The following is a 17,766-nucleotide window of genomic DNA, read 5'->3' as shown; positions in this document are numbered from 1 at the left end:
TAATACTGATTATTCTGCTGCACAGCAATGTTATCAGCTGAGGGCATTTCAGATACAGTCATGCTACGTAACCTATTTTTCCCCTTCCATCCCCTCCTCTCATTTTTCCTGAATACTGAATTTTTTGAGATTTGCACGCAAAACACTACGACATGGAGAAAAATCATGCCTGTGTAATCAGCCTCTCTCACTTACAAAACAATTTTGTGTATTTTAAATTAATTGAAATTAAATATTTACATCACTGTTATGTTCCAGAGTGACTCCAGGGAGGTTATATACTTACGTTTAGTAGGCCACGAAGTAAGTAGCTTGAGGTTTGTTGTGTTTCTGTTGCATATTGGGTTGAATTGTTTACAGCTAAAGTAGCTCACTTATGATGGAGGACCTTGTAATAAAGCGCAAAATAAGGCAGGACGCTTTGATGGTCTGGTTTTACAAGCGGCAGCTGGGCTCAAAATATGTAGTTTCCTGCATACCTCAGGACATGCTCTAGTATTAGCCTTGAACTTAGGTTTCTTCACGGCAATGCATGTACAGAAGCTATTATTTGAAATTAGTATTTTAAAGACCTGATAGGTGGATTTATCCAAAGTATCGTTCCTCATTTAATAGCATTTTAAATTTACATAACTTCTACTAAATACAGGTACTCCTTGACTTACGACCACAATTGAGCCCAACATTTCTGTTGCTAAGTGAGACCTTTGTTAAGTGAATTTTGCCCCATTTTACGCCCTTTTTTTTCTTCTGCTGCTAAGTGAACCACTGCAACTTGTTAAATTAGTGATATGGTTGTTAAGTGAATCTGGCTTCCCCGTTGACTTTGCTTGTCAGAAGGTTGCAAAAAGGTGATCACATGACCCCGGGACACTGCGACCGTCATAAATATGAACCAGTCGCCAAGCATCTGAATTTTGGTCACATGACTATGAGGAGGCTGCAGTGGTGGTAAGTATGGCCATAACTCACTTTTTTCAGTGCCGTTGTAACTTTGAAGGGTCACGAAATGAACTGTTGTAAGTTGAGGACTCCCTCTAGCTATGTAGCTGATATTTTTCAGCTACACAGATGTCTGAAAACACATCATGGATCGACTGAGTTAGGTCAGCTTGGGAGGGAAAAACAGGACAAGGAAGTTCTAGAGGCATTCTCTGTGGCTGAGTTCACACACTGGTTTTAATGACAGTTTGTGCAACAACTAATTGTGACCTGCTTTACACACTACACTCAAGACGTAACCTCTGATTTACAAACTATAGAGGGTCAGTTTACACATGCTAAGCAAAATCCAATATTATGGACGCCCATTATCATCAGAGTGGTTGTTTTGTGAATTTATTCTGTTATATATTCACTCATTTATTCATTCAGATTTATATTTTCATTTCCTTCCTAACCATAACATTACCTCTGATTTCTGTACTATTAAAGACTTCCCATCCTCTGATATATTTTTCATGATTCTCAAAGTTGTCCAAACTTGATCTAAATTTCAACACTTAATAAAAGAATTTTAATTTTGAAAAGAGACAGGGAAAAAAGTGTATACATGGCAGGGTGACTAGCAACAAAAGAAAACCAAACTTCATGTCTAAAGAACTATGTAGATGATTAATTCTTGCTGTCTCTGCCTAAATATTGTACAAAAATTGAATTGAGTATCTTTAAGCCCTGTCCAAATTTGTGCTGCATTCAAGAACTTATAATTAAAAATAGTACTGTATCTAAAAAAAAAATACCAGCCTATCAATGAACAATTGCTTTAACAAAGCAAATGTTATGCACAATCTTGCTTATCTTCACATCCCAACTCAGTCTTTAGATATTATTTTCATCTTCATCTACTCTGAAGTGAAAAAAAAATGATTTGGTATTGATACAGGTACAACCATTTCAATCTGCCAGTCTTGCAATTTTAGGCGTTGAATAGTAAAATGGGATCCATGTTTGTCCATGTATAAACATGCTGCCACTTTTTTTAAAAAAGCAATTCTGCCCCTTTCCCAAAACTAAAAGAAAAACATTCTTAAGGTTCTAGAGAAGAAAGAAAAGAATTGTGCACTGTACTGAACAGTATAGGATTACAATGTTCAAGTTTATCAAGTTCCTAGAAACATTGTCAACAATTAAACGATAAGTTAGGGAACAGATTCTTCTAGAAATATTTAATAGGGACGATTCTGATACAATTTGACACAACTGAAGAAAGCAGATAATTGGAAAACTGGCTGGGGAATATGTGATATGATGAAGAAACTCACGTTCTAAATCAGCGGGATCTTTCTACCGGTATTTGCCTTAATAATAGTAGATGAATTTGGTTCAGCAGATCTTTCTTTCTTTCTTTCTTTCTTTCTTTCTTTCTTTCTTTCTTTCTTTCTTTCTTTCTTTCTTTCTTTCTTTCTTTCTTTCTTTCTTTCTTTCTCTCTCTCTCTCTCTCTCTCTCTCCCTCCCTCCCTCCCTCCCTCCCTTCCTATCCCACCTTTATTATTTTATAAGTAACTCAGGTTGGCAAGCATACACGATACTCCATCCTCTTCCTATTTTTCCCTTAACATCAACCCTGGGAGGTGGATTGGGCTGAGAGAGAGTGATTGGCCCAAAGCCACTCAGGAGAACCCAGTTCAATGCTCAGAAAAGATAGAAATTTTAGGTAGTGGCTGCTGCTTAGTGTGGGCAATAGAGGGACTTGTGGTCTAAGCCAGATTCAGATATTCCTAATAAGGCAGAGTTCCATGAATAAGATTTTAATGAATTTTCTGCTGTTGGGTAGTCTGGCAATGTCAAATTCTAGTGATCTTCAGCAACACATGATAGCATCCACTCTGAGGATCAGTTGATGGAGTGGCTGGCATTAGACTGTATATAGGTCTCATATTCCACCTGGGCCATCAATTAATGGCATGGTTTTGTATAAATTGTTTTCTTATAGCCTCAGTTGGAAGACACAGAGAGCTATATCTCAAGGAGGCTAGCAGGCAACATAATAGAAGGAAGAGGGAACAGGAATGATTTGTGGAGTAATGGGAAGCCAGATAGATGAATCTCATTACTGTGCTGAAAACAAAGATGGTGATTTTAGCTTGCAGACATACAAGTACCAAATATGTAGCCCATGGATAAATATTCCCATTTGTCTCCCATCCTTACCTTTTAATGCAACTGAAGTGTGTTCTGCATGGACTAACTTTGTGTTACCTTCAGCTAATTGCCTGAGAAAGAATAAAACTACACTGGGTCAAAAATCTTGGCAGATTGACATAGTTCACCAAATCCTGGTTTAAAATAGTTTGTTATATCAGGCACATAATGCCGAGTCATAAATAATAGTTTCAGAAGTAAAAAGGCTGGTTCAAATGTCACGCTAAGCCAAAGCGAAACATTTTTCTTTAGAAGCATGCAAGAATTGGGCAGCCTTTTGCGAATTAAACATTACACCAGGGGTAGTCAACCTTGGCTCTTTTATGACTCGTGGACTTCAACTCCCAGAATTCCTGAGCCAGCTAAGCTGGCTCAGGAATTCTGGGAATTGAAGTCCACGAGTCATAAAAGAGCCAAGGTTGACTACCCCTGATTTACACGAATGCTAGCAATTAGCAATAACTCTTCAGAAAATAAAGTTAATGGTGGTGTGTGACAATACCGTTTCTTTGGAATTGAATGGGCACAATCTGTGTTTGTTCTTTTACGGCAACAGCATGACAATGCCTTGTCTAAAGTTAAGGACAAAGCAGACTGTGCCTACTAGTGCCAAAGTCTGTTTGCTTGCTGTTTGGCTTTGTTGCAGGCAAACTGAGTTTTAGAACAACATCTGATAAACTTCAAGGTGAGGTCATAGCAGCCAGCAAAGCAAGCTCTCAGGTTACATTAGCTTGGCAAGCCAGCCACATTGCTACAAGGTGCAGCAACTCCTTCCCCCACCCCAAATCTACATGTACCACAAATATGTAGAAAGTCACCAAGTACAATAATGCCACAGCACCTATCTTATATTTTTTGCTTTTTTATTTCATGTTTATAGATTTTAATAGGATCGTTTCTTTATAGGAACCTTGTAACACTGGCCTAATAGGACAAGAAAGTTTTTTGACTTTATGGGGAATACACAGATGTCTCTGTTATCATGTGGGGACATCACCCATGCAACCTTTTGTCTGTGAACCCTGGTGACTTCTTTTCAAAACGTTTAGTTGCTCACATTTTCATAACTGGGATGCCCTGTAGGTTGCCTAAATCAGGGCTTTTCAACCTTTTCACCCATTGTACCACTTTTAGGATATGGCAACATCTGAGTACCACCAGTCGCCTAGCAAGGTGTCAAAAACTTGATGACCCCCTCCAAAAGGAAAAAACTGATAAAGTACAGGTAGTCCTCGACTTACAACAGTTCGCTTAGTGACTGTTCGAAGTTACAATGGCACTGAAAAAAGTGCCCCCCAAGCCACAGCAGAGCAAGACACCTGCCTGCCCGCCCAGCCGCACTCTTCCTCCTGTCCGAGGTTTTCATTGTTGTGAGCATTTCTGTTGAGGATTGGCAGCGGGGGTGGGGTGGGTGTTTGGTTTTTATTCCCCCCCCCCCCCGTCTGCTGGGTGGTTGCAGCAGGTTTTGGTCACTTCACCTGACCCTGGGACACTGTGACCATCATAAATATGAATCAGTTGCCAAGCATCTGAATGTAAATCACAAGACCCTGGAGATGCTGCAACATTCCAGCTGATTGGTGCTTCTTCAGGGCTCAGCAGAAGTGCCAGGATCAGTGCTGCTTTCCAGCTGATTGGTGCTTCTTCTGGGCTCAGCACAAGCACCAGGATCAGCGCCGAGCTCCAGCTGGAGCCTGGCGCTGATCCTGGCACTTCCACTGAGCCCTGACAGCCCCGAAGAAGCGCCAATCAGCTGGAAAGCGGCACTGATCCTGGCGCTTCCACTGAGCCCTGACAGCCCTGCAGCTCCAGCCATCTCTCGCTCAGGCTTGTGTGGTGCTGCCACCAGTTCAGCTCATTTTCCCCCCCCCCCGCTACCACTTTTCTAGGATGGTCGCCTACCACCTGCCAGGTGCCAATGTACCACAAGTGGTACCCGTACTACTGGTTGAAAAGCCCTGGCCTAAATCTGGCTTAGGTGCCACCTGGTGTCCAGACTGGTTGACTGTCCAAATACTGCTATGCAGGGTTGCTTGGATCAGCTTTTGTTGATTTCCCCAGAAGACAAAGCACCTGAGAAAATTCTGGAGCAGAAGTAAAAGTTGTTCCCTCAATCCTTGTCATTCTTGGCTGTTGGCAGATCATGGGAGACTGGCCAACCTGCTTGGCTGGAGACTGAGTATTTCAACTGCAGAAGAATATATACACTCGTGGAAGGCCGTATTACCTCCTCCACAAGAAGAATCTTTGTGAACTGTCTCCATTTTTTTCTGATTTGAAATTTCTGGGAATTTTGAATTGAAAAGCAGCATAGACATATTTGGAATAACATCGATAGCATTGCAAGCACTTTTGGAAGAAGTGGGTTATCTAGGGTTCCATAGACTGTGAGCCTTCTGAATCTCTTGGCATTAGTGACTCCAGTGCTCAAGCCAGGAAAATAATTGTTCAGAAGTCAATTGGCTTAAAAGGGCTGGAGGAAAAGGCCTAGAAACTGAAGCCCTAAAGTGTCTGTTTCTATATCTATCACACGATTCTTGTATTCTGCAGTAGACAGATCTGTTACCTGTTACGATTATTCTGCAATTAAGCAATGAAAGTAAGTAGACATATCAAATCTGCGAAGCTTTTACAGTTACTGAAAGTGAAATTGAATTCCTGGAGGGCCAATATTTATTGCTGTACTTAGTGTGAAATCTGAGACCCTTAGTCCAGAGGTAGGCAACCTTGACTCTTTTATGACTCATGGACTCATAGCTGGCTCAGGAATTCTGGGAGTTGAAGTCCATGAGTCATAAAAGAGCCAAGGTTGCCTACCCATGCCCTAGTCTTTTACACATCAGACAAAAATACTGTTGTGGAAGATTATACATAGATATGGGCTGAGTTGCCGGTACTAGGCTGATTACTTTAGTTCTTTTTCCACATCTAGGAAAAAATACTTTTTTGATGAGAGGAATTACAGATGGTCCTCGACTTATAACAGTTCACTTAGTTTCCTTTTAAAGTTACAACAGGACTGAAAAAAGTGACTTATGACTGTTTTTCACAATTATGACTGTTGCAGAATCCCCGTGGTCACGTGATCAAAATTTGGATGCTTAACAACTGGCATGTATTTATGATGGTTGTAGTATCCCAGGGTCACGTGATCACTTTTTGTGACCTTCTGACAAGCAAAGTCAATGGGGAAGCCATATTCATTTAACAACCGTGTTACTAACTTAACAACTGCAGTGATTCACTTAGCAACGGTGTCAAGAAAAGTCGTAAAATGGCGTAAAACTTACTTAACAATTATCTCACTTAGCAACAGAAACTTTGGGCTCAATTGTGGCTTTAAATTGATGACTACCTGTAACTTCAGCTGAACCCCGATAAAATAGAATCCTGATAATAGAAGTGGTGATGTCAGTGAATAAACTTCAAACTTGATGAAAAAAATAGATCAGCCAATCTGATACTTACCAGATGTGTTGGATCGATTCTTGTAGCTGTGGATGGGCATTATTCAAGTTGTCTCCAACACTTCTGGAGTGCACCAGTGCAGAGAAGGCTAAAAGAGCAATTCAGCTGTCTAGTTCAATACTGAAATGAACAAACATAGATTAATTCAATACCAACTTGGTATATGTCCACAAAGGGGAAAAGGGGTTGGTGGTGGATTGTTTACCCAGAACAAATGATTGAGCAGAGAATTCTGAGCAAACCTTTACCCAATTCTCCTTCGTTATCAGCAGCCACTTCCTCCAGTCTCCAGCACAGATGAAGATGTGCAATTACAGATAGCGCTTACCCTGAGCAAACAAGAGCATGAGAAGGTACCCCAAGCCCAGGTGGTGAAAGGGCACTTTACCTTTCCTCTTCTTGAACTCACATCTCTTCAAATGGGGCAGCTTTCTGTTACCTTCCCATTGTCTTCCTGGCACAGTGCTGTTCTGTCCCCCGGGGTCTAGGAATTCTACACACTGCTCACTTGCCAAAATCTCATTTATTTGCTGAAATTCTGAAATTGTTAAGGTTACAAAGGTTGTTGGCCTTTATAAATATGAATCAAATCAAGAATGAGAAATGTCAGAGCCCCAGAACCCAGGAATGGGTGTCATGGGTTCTTTCTCCTAATGACAAAAATATTAAATATTGGGATTGGTCAAATTTAAAATTTGATCATCAGAGCAAAGTGAAAAAGTACAAGCATGTTTCTTTTCCTAATCAAATCCACCCCTGAGCTTACTTGCCTGACAGTAAGTCACATTGCCAAGCTCAGTGGAAATTATTGCCCCAAAAGTGTGCATAAGATTGCTACAATTATAGAATTTGTGGCATTTTTAGGTGAGAGAATTCTAGACCTCTTCCTTCCTATCATCGCTCCCTGCTCTGTCCGTTTTCTTCTGCCGTCTGATACTTTTCCAATTAATAGCTTTAATTTTCATGGTTCTAAAGACTAACCTTATCAAGGAGTATCTTAAGCTGGATTCTATTTGAAAACTAAAAAAAGTGATTGCTATTACGAATGCACGTGGGTAATATCTGAATGATGACTGTTGCCTTTAGGAGATAATCATTCCACTTTCTGGTCCTTGGCTCAGGCATGTGTTCATTCTGATTGCAGGAAGTTAGGGCATGGAAAGGAGAAAATTCATTACTACAAAAGGCCCTGGAAGAAAGTAACCTGGGTGTTGAGGAAGTTGAAGAAGATGATAAGGCAAAGAAAACACAGGTATGAAAAACCAATTGCAGGCATGCTGCTATAATGCCAGCTTTGAAGTATGCAAATGTATACACCTCATGTGTTATCTCTACATGGAACTGCAAACTGTGTAGCTTGGAACTGAAGTTATTGATGGTGATTTTGGCTCAAATCCTCATTGGGCAAATGGGATGAGCAAATATTGACTTGGATGCTGCATCCTGTCATGTCACAAATTTTGCAGACTCTGAGTCCATAATTCTACAAACCTTTATGAAACTGGTTTTATTAATCCCTGCTGTTGTGATTTTATAGAATAACTGGACTCAACCCCAAAGAATTTTAGAAAGGCAAACAATAAAGCCTCAATGGAAATTTTTGGAAGTTAGGATGGTTATACATTTAGCATGAGGAAATACTCTTATGTTTCATGCTTTTTTTTCATTGGTATTTTGTGTTATTTTACTTCCTTTTTTTAAATCCACATCTACTGTATTGGCAGAATAAAATACCAAATACCAAATATATGGCAGGTGAACATTTGTTTTTACCTCCAATATTGTTAAGGTGAATTATCAGACAATTTTCCTCTCTACAGGTGGATCTATTCTAGATCCAGGCCTATTGTTCATAGTCAGCCTGGCAGTTTCCAGCCTCCGATAAGCATAAACTATTCCCATATTCCATAGCTTATTCAGCAAGTGATCCCCTGCAGAATGTTATTTCCAGAAACACCCATTGTTCAGGCATGTTAATGTCACCATCATTTCTATTCCACAGGAACTTGGGAGCAGTGTGAATCCAGCTCATTGTGACCAACCGCACAAGGCTGAGAATGAACCAATCAATTCTTTCTTCCAGCTATGTATTAGAGCAGGGGTAGTCAACCTTGGCTCTTTTATGACTCGTGGACTTCAACTCCCAGAATTCCTGAGCCAGCACAGCTGGCTCAGGAATTCTGGGAGTTGAAGTCCACGAGTCATAAAAGAGCCAAGGTTGACTACCCCTGTATTAGAGGAAGGCACAAAATGGCATTTGGTCAATGCTCATAACTTTAAAGCTCATGTTTTGTGCATTTATCTAATGATTCCCTACCATCCACCTGTGAACACAGATGACACCATGAGATCATTTGGGTGTAGAGCTAATTCTGGGGCAATCCATGCCCATCAGAATACGCACTTTAAGAGCCAAGGAATGTCAGCACCATGCCTAAGGAGAGCAAGGAGATGCGTTTGATTTCTTTGATACTTTGCAAAAATGGCTATATTCTCCCTGTATGTTGAATTCTTCATAATTGTTTCCGCTCTATAGGAACTATAGAACTACAAGCTCTAATACATGGTATTCCTTTGTATTTTTCAAGTCTTCTGTGTTGGAGCTGGCAGACATTTTTGGACCAGCACCAGTCACCTCTACCCATACTTCTGCTGACCCATGGGATATTCCAGGTGGGGGCACTGTTCGATCTGTTGACACAGACTTCTCTCCTCCAGCTCTATCCTTGTCCAGTTCTTGGGACCATAATAGTAAGAAGTTTTGAACCTGTTCTCTTCTTTCTCTTTTCTGTTCTCCATTCCATTCTTCTTATTGGGCAACAGGGGTCAATGTTAAACCATTGTCTATTATTGTGTGGTTCTACCTTAAGTAGTGGTATCTGTTAGGTAATAAAAATATTTCAATTCATTTTTGTAGCTTTATATACATTTTGTAATTTTATGTACATTTATATAAATAAATACAAATTAGAGCTTTAAAAATCTTTATTTAAAATGAGTCATTATGGAAGTACTTTTAAACACCTTAGTAAAAGATTCTTGAGTAGCAACTATGATCTTAAAAGAAACATAAACCTGTCTGCCTCTATTTTACAGCTTAAATGAATTTCCCCCTAAGGTTATTTCTGTTGGACTGATATATAGCATCCAGACATTTCTTTCCTCCTTTAGCATACATTCTTATACATGTATATGAAGATTTGATCAGTTAAAGCTCATAGAATGAGCCAGCTAAGGTTTCTTTCCTCAACTGGCATCTCTAAGGTTGATCTTACTCATTTATTCAATCCTGACTTCATCAAGTTAATAATAATAATAATAATAATAATAATAATAATAATAATAATAATAATAATAATAATAATAATAATAATAATAATAATAATAATAATAAAGTTGGAAGGGACCTTGGAGGTCATCGAGTCCAACCCCCTGCTCAGGCAGGAACCCTACACCATTTCAGACAAATGGCTGTCCAGTCTCTTCTTAAAAACCTGTGTTGGAGCATTCACCGTTTCTGGAGGCAGGTTGTTCCATTGGTTAATTGTTCTAACTGTCAGGAAGTTTCTCCTTAGTTCTAAGTTGCTTCTCTCCTTGATCAGTTTCCATCCGTTGCTTCTCGTCCTGCTTCTTAGTTGATTCATTCCCTATTTCTTGGGCAAATCAGATTCCACGTTGATAGGCTCTTTTCTATCTGCTTGTTCCTTTCAGATGCCAAATCTTCTGTAGAATCAACAGGAACATCCTGGGGTCCTGCTGCAGACCCTTGGGTGCCATTGCCTTCGGAAGATCCTCTGACTCACTCTTCTGCCGGTCAAGCTTCTTCCAGCCCCTGGAATCTTCCTCCTGTCTCTTCTGCCTCTGATCCATGGGGGATAAAATCATTGCCTTCAGGTGTCTCATCGTCAGACCCCTGGGGAGAACAGTCACCACCCACTCCACTCTCTGCCAATGCCACTTCTGCCGCTGATCCTTGGGGAGGTTCTGTTGATAATTCCTCTGCCCCTGGTAAGAGAGCCAATATGATGGGATGGTTGAGGTGTTGGACAAGGAATGGGGAGGCACAAGTTCTAGTCCACCCTCAGCCATGTGCCAGACCATCAAGGTAGATCAAGCTAAAAAACCAATGCCATATAGGTCAGGCATACTTACATTGTATTGGCAATAGTAAGCAAATTTTACCAGTCTGAATGTGCTTGTGGTAGCAGCTCTTCATCCTTTCCTTCTTCTCTATGCCCTCTTCAGTGGGCAATTTTGAGCAGTCATTCTCATCCTAGTTTACCTTATAGCAATGTTGTCGCAGGAAAAAAATAAGATGGAACACTACTTGTGCCACCTTGAGCTCCTGTACAAAAGATATAAATCAAATGATTAAAAAAAAATCACCTGCAAGTTTTGAGACTGCTCAATGTGATGGATTAATAGTATCCTTTCCTCTAACTTCATAACTGCTGGCCATAATTTCTCTCCTGCTTCATGTGAGCCGTGTAAAGCGTTTGACTGCTTTGCAAGAGGAACGTGCGCTTGTCCCAGTTGAGTTCCTAAGGGGCAAGTTGTATGACCTTCCTTACTGTGAATAAAATGAAAGACACCTAAATACCTTTTTAGCTGTCTTCAGAAACAGAGATGAACCAGTTGAGTGTCATATGGGATTAAACAAGCTTCTTTCTCTGCTTCCTTTTTACTGTACGGATTTCTAGGTCTTGAAGTAAATGTGAAACAAGAGATTCCATCCACAATCTCACTCTCACTTCTGCAGTTAAGACTCCCAAATTCAACAAACTGGTTACAGACTGGTAGCGGAGGAAGAGGAGAAATATATCTCTTTTTTCCCCCTAGGCCTTCTAGTGGAGTACTGGACAGTAAATCTGTCCCTGTCCTAAATTTCCTTTGCATAGTGTGTGAAGGATAAGCCTACTGTAAATAACAATGCTACTGCTTTCCCTGGGCTTCCATTCCTTCTCAATGGTACTGAGATTGAACAAAGCATAGAGAGCCAGTTTGGTCTAGTGGTTAAGGCACAAGGATAGAAATCAAGACACCATGAGTTCTAGTCCTGCCTTAAGCGTGAAAGCCAGTTGGGTGACTTTTGGTCCGTCTTTCAGCCCACAATATCAGGCTTGGGCAACAAACAATTGTTTAATTCTTATTACAACCAAGGGATCAACACTGGGTTAATCTGAAAAAGTGGACTAGAAAATATTAGGGGGGGGGAGAGAGAGAGAGAGAGAGAGAGAGAGAGAGAGGGACTGTTAACTGAATAGATTTTTTTTCCTGTCTTTACCTCTCTATAGACAATAGTACATTTGACTTATTTGCAAAATTACCTGAATCTGTGGACCTACCAGAACATGAAAGTTCTCAGGCTCCGTCATCTGTGAAAGCCAATAGCTCTGTAGGTAAGCAAAGCTCTAATGTAGCCATCCCCAAACTATGTCTTTCCTTGGAAAACAATGCCTATTAATCCCAGGCAACATGGCCATTGGACCAACCTGACAGGAGCTGCAAGGTGCAACATCTGGAAAAGAGAAGGCTGATCATATGTATTCATGGAGAAAAAAATGTGATGGGCAAAAATAACCGTGGATGCTGATTCTTCCTGCACATATTGATCTCCAAATTTTGACAGACCTTACTGACAATAAAAATCTAAAGCCACCTATTACATGGACAGTTGTCCTAGCAGAAATAGGGAAGTGTTTTATGTACACGTTCTTCTTTGATGTTGTTTTTTTACCTTCCCAGTTTGGTTTGCACCCCTGGGGTCTTTCCTTTAAACAGGTCCAATCCTTCTTACAATCTTTAAGGTCAGAGAAGGGGGATGGTGTCACAACCAGAAGTAGTTCCATTCTAGTTTTTATTTCACAAGATATCCCCATACTCAGAGAAGTACTTTCCATGCAGGAATCAGTCTTCAGTTACACTTCTCTCTCTAGAACAGGCATGTCAAACTGCTGGCCTGCGGGCCGGATGCGTCACGTTGAAACCGTGCCCACCCCATTGCCGGCAATGGGGAAAAAGTCGCAATACATCTCGTGATGTCACGTAACATCGCGAGTTTGACATGCCTGCACTAGAACTATTTTAGCTCTTATTTTCCTTTATGTGCACCTCTGATTCCCTTCATACTGCAAGAAGCTTTTTAAAAGCTCTCAATGTTGGATCTGCATGAATGGAATCTCATTGCTGCTTGGAGAAGGGGGCTTCTGGCTGCCCATTTGGGAAGGGTTTCTTATCAGCTTGCAGTCATTTTTAATACCCTATGAAACAAGTATCTCTCCAAAAAGAGAAGTGTAAAGAAGATGGCAATATATTGCCAAGCTGCTATTCCTTGTACAAAGGGAAATGAGATGACTTCAGAACAGTTCTGCCCCATATTTGTAGTTAACAGTCAGGCAAATTCCTCTTCCTATCAAGCAACCGTGTTTTTTAGGCTGTCAGTAATAACAGATTATTTAATTAATTATTGTAGAAAATTGATGGGCAGGCTTCAGTATTTATAAAAATGTGGATAGTAGATCAGTCTTTATATGTTGTTGTGCTATATTAGCCATTTTGGCAAATGCTTTAGAACAGAATGACCTAAGGACCTCCCCAAATGAAAAGAAGTGGCCAGAGTCCAATAATAAATACAATCCATATGAAAAAAAATGTAGATTACCATCTATGGAGTGGCATTAAAAGATACCGTAGTTTGAGCCAGATGGCATTCGGCTCGGCTCCTTCTGTTTCTTTTCCTAAATTACATTCTCAAATTATTTTGATCAAGTTTGGTGCATCTGTTTCATAGTGTAAGAGAACTGCTTCTATTTTTTTAAGATTCTTACCACACATGTTGCCTGAACTTAATGTAAATTCTGCAAAAGAGAAATGGAAGGGCTGTTTAAATAAAAGTACTGACTGGAACTATTTCAATATGAGAACAGAACCGACTATTTTGCAGTTTCCATTTAATATATAACTCAAACAGATATAGAATACACATTAATTATCATGTCTCCAAGTGTGCATGGGTTGTGTTTTTATTCTTTTTGCTGATTATACTCATTTTATATTTAAAAATTATATATTTTAAGAAAGGTAGCAAAAGGGACTTTGTCCAGGTGCTTATATTTGTGTGCTCAAGCCAAATAGTTAACTTTGATTTTGGACAGAGAGTGGTAATACAGGATAACATTTTGCGGAATTAGTTAAGAATAGAATTGATTTATGCCAAGTATATAAATACTCTAGTAGCAATATTTCTATTAAATCCTGAATTATTGGATGGATTTCTGATGATTCCAAAACCAGCTTTATTTGAACCCACTGGACACAGGAGAGTGGTAATTGTAAGTATTAACTGATGAAGCTTAAAAATCATAAAACTGTACTATTTCAAGTTTATTATTCTCAGCCCTCTTCACTTTTATGGTTACACAATATTGCTTGCTGAAGCCTAGATTTCTACCTCAAATGGATAGCGGTGATGAATTGTTTTGCCAACACTGAGAACAATGTGATAGAAGTCAAATGGACAATTTCTGTAACAAAATAATTCTGATAATGCCATTTTGACAACTGCGATTTTGCCAAGCCAGAACAACATTAGTTTTTTTTGTTAAAGGAGTGCAAGATCTGCTTAGTGTTTATCAACAGTAGCTTAGGATTTATTTTCCTTAGCTGGCCTACATTTTTGTAAGAACAATTTTCAAGAATTTCTCCCATAGGTCAGAAGTCCTCAAGCATACTTGCACAATTACTGTTAGTGTTGATTATTATAATTGCTGGATTTTCCATATTAACTTCTGGTTTGCCACTTGGTTAACTGGGAATATCCCGGCATGGTGATTGAAGAAAATTCTATAGCATCAGTAAATATATTAAGCAAATATTTTGAAACCATCTTATTTCAGAAATGGTTAAATATATAAAAAAATAATGAAGAACCAATTGGAATTGACTTTTGTGCTGTCTTTGATCATTGTCAATTCTGAGTTAAAGTAAAGATCATGTGAATACAGTAAAATCTCTTCTCTCTCTTTTTCTCACTGGTAGATGTGGATCTATTTGGTGACCTTATTCCAAGCACCACGGAGAATGGAATTCAAAATAAAGATATTTTTGACATTGCAAATTTAGGAGATTCTTTACCTGATTCAAAGGAGAAGAACAAAACACCAGAGACCTTTCTTGGCCCCAGTGCCTCTTCCTTGGTTAACTTGGACTCCTTGATTACAGCCCCCCAGAACGTGAAGTCACGAAATCCATTTCTGGCAGGTAGGTTGCATAGGCAGGAACAACAACATGGGGTTGTGTACAGAAGTCTAAAGGAACCCTATAGATTCTTGTTTGCAGTAATTTTGTGGGACTCAATCCTGTATCTATCCCCTGCCATACCTTTCATCTTTGTTCCCCTTTCCACTGAGCTCATTTCTTCATAGGTTTCAGTACTTGCTCCAAAATTCAGAATACCTATATCTGCTTTTGGTTGAGCCTGTTTTTTAATTCTTGAAACCAAATATCCTTGGAACCTGTGGGAAAATATTGCTCTCCAGAAATACTGATGAGATGCCTTTTCACATATTTCTTATTTGACAATAAAGAAAATGGTGGGCTTTCTTTGGAACCTGTCAGTTTCTTTTGCCGAATCCCTTGATGGTGGGGACAGGGGTTAACTTCCTCAATTTCTCACAGTAATTGACTCATGTTTTTCTCTCTTTTTTTCTCCTAGGACTCAGTGCCCCTTCACCTACCAATCCGTTTAATGTTGATCAGCCCAAACCAACTCTCAATCAGATGCGGACCAACTCCCCAGTGCCTAGTGTTCCCGTGGGGATGCCAATGAACTCTATGACCTACAGTGCTTCTCTCCCTCTTCCACTCAGTAGCATCCCCTCAACAATGACTCTCCCAGCCTCTGTGAGTGCCTTCCCTCAGGCTGGAGCAGGGCCTTTCCCAGAGCTACCTAGCAACTTGCCTCAACCTCTCCTGCCACTCTCTGGCTCGATCCCACCACCATTAGCTTCGCAAAGCGGTATGAATCCTTTTCTCTGAGAAGACTTGATCGGTGACGTGTGATGTATCCCTTACTTCTTTCCCAACTGTTATGGAGGATCTCCTGTGCAAAGCACATTTGTTTTGAAGCAAGCATCTCCCTGGAAGTTCTGATCAAAGAGACTCAGCATGACTCTCCTTGCTCGATGAGATACTGTACAAAAAAAACTAAAAACCCTCACTGTCACGCTGAACATTGTCTATAGTCTGCTGATGGTGGCAGTTGGGACCTCAGCTGACATTGTTTGGATGGATTAAAAAGGAGGTTGGAGGGCAGTTCTGCAGAAGGGCAGTTCTTTTTCTAAGGCTCTCTGCTCTCCTGCTTTTACGTTGGCACAAATAGTGACTAAATTGAACAAAACGAAACAAAAAACTCAAGATTACTTCTTCAATGTGAAGGAAAGAAGTTATTTTGTAGTCTGCATGGAAATACATAAATAATTGCCGAGGCTTATAGCTCTACTTCCTGCATGGCAGGGGCACAGTCTCATTCCTGGGAATCTTGACAGCTCAGCAAAACTTTGCAATGCCATATGCAAGGGGAGAAGATGATTATTATTATTTTTTTGCTACAGTCACTTTCACTGGGTTGCCTAAAGGAAAACTCTTCTGTTTCCTGCTATTTTCACTCAGTCACATTTTCATCAATGATCTTCTTGCACATCTTTTAGTTTGCTTGTGAGCTTTGGATACTCTTTGAGATTTAGTGAGGGACCAGTAGGAGCTACATAGAAGGAAATAATGTTTTTCTTTAAAAAAAATAATGGGACAGTCAAACTCAATGCCTGCACTGTGTGGATACAGTGGCAAGAATGCTGATCCATGAAAGGGAGGGAGAATAGAGTTATAAACTACAACTCTCTAAAAAATACCTGACCAAACTATGGCTTCTAAATCAAATGTCTCCCCCCACAAAAAAAAGGCCCCAATCCCAGGCACTCCAAATACATTAAGAACTGATAGTTCTTCCTGCTCCTTTTTGCGACTCTACCACTGTATATTAAATCTGATATCACTGCTGTTCTGCTTCTGATAGCTTTGATCCAAAGACTTTTCTTTGTGAACTTCTCCGTACAGTACTTATAGAAGAGGAACATGATGGATGTTCTGAGTTTCGCTTTGGATGGTCCCTTAGCTACATATCTGATTGCAGACTCTGTTTTCTTAGTGCCTGCCTCTCAGTCTCAAATCCAGTCTGCAAAACGTGGTACTCAGCAACAGCAAACCCAGTCCAGAACACTTGAATGAACTTTGTGAAGTGCACGAGAAAGCTTGGACTATCTTGCATGGTGGGCAAGGGCTTTGTTAGCGTGTTTGGGAACTCTATCCATGAGAACCTTAATATTGGGCTTGATGGCCTGGATGCCTTTCATTCAAGCTTAGAGTTGCTTTGAAAACATTGATATTTGTAACTTTTCAATGAACCTTTCCTCCCCTCCCCCCAAGGTCCTCCTTAGGATATTAATAAATGTGGTATAAACCAGAATGCTAGAACAGGGGTGGTACAGCATAAGCATCCCAGTTACCAGTTGTGTCTTAATTGACAGTTTCACTCAGCATGCCAATACAAGTTACATCTGCAGAGTATGATGACTGTGGAGTGCTGATTCAGCTGCAATGGGAGAGAAATCAGGGCCACCCGTGGGAAGCAATGCAGGACAATCATTGGGGCTTTTTAGCCTGTATGTAAACACAATGCAACCATACCAATACAGGTTTTCAACCTATATACCGCAGAATAATGGGGGTGATGAGAGAGTAAGAGGCCAATAAAAAGCCCAAATGTGCTTGCTAATTTAGAGTGTTTTATGTGCTCCTTTTAAGTGTTTAGCTATAAGCAAGGGGAGGGCCTGAATGAGATTGAAAGAGTAAGCACAAATGTACATAAAACATTAATCCCCTCCCATTTTACGTCTTTTATTTCTATATATTGCTCCAATTGGAATTGACTTTTGTGCTGTCTTTGATCATTGTCAATTCTGAGTTAAAGTAAAGATTTTTGTTTCCATGCTCAAGGAATAGAGGTTTTTCATCCTGTTTGGCCAATCCTAAATAATAATTGCTAGGACAGAAATTTTTGGGGTAGAGGGAGATGAAAAACATTCAATGTAAACATCC

The 17,766-nt window shown here is 40.0% G+C and overlaps 1 protein-coding gene across 1 annotated transcript in view; it reads left to right on the top strand.

Annotated features, from left to right (window-relative positions):
* EPN3 (epsin 3) overlaps window positions 1-15,936 on the top strand; it is a 33,494-nt gene extending 17,558 nt beyond the window's left edge. The window contains exons 3-9 of the mRNA XM_029283372.1: window positions 6,882-6,965; window positions 7,757-7,864; window positions 9,201-9,363; window positions 10,324-10,620; window positions 11,907-12,011; window positions 14,650-14,871; window positions 15,326-15,936. Coding sequence (XP_029139205.1) covers window positions 6,882-6,965; window positions 7,757-7,864; window positions 9,201-9,363; window positions 10,324-10,620; window positions 11,907-12,011; window positions 14,650-14,871; window positions 15,326-15,648 — 1,302 coding nt within the window. The 3' untranslated portion in view covers window positions 15,649-15,936. The remainder of the gene's footprint in view (window positions 1-6,881; window positions 6,966-7,756; window positions 7,865-9,200; window positions 9,364-10,323; window positions 10,621-11,906; window positions 12,012-14,649; window positions 14,872-15,325) is intronic.
* The last annotated feature ends 1,830 nt before the right edge of the window (window positions 15,937-17,766 follow it).

This window comes from Protobothrops mucrosquamatus, unplaced genomic scaffold (assembly GCF_001527695.2).
Source record: "Protobothrops mucrosquamatus isolate PMUCROS unplaced genomic scaffold, P.Mucros_1.0 scaffold68, whole genome shotgun sequence".
Taxonomy (NCBI): Eukaryota; Metazoa; Chordata; class Lepidosauria; order Squamata; family Viperidae; genus Protobothrops; species Protobothrops mucrosquamatus.
This window is presented reverse-complemented; position numbering and strand designations above follow the sequence as displayed.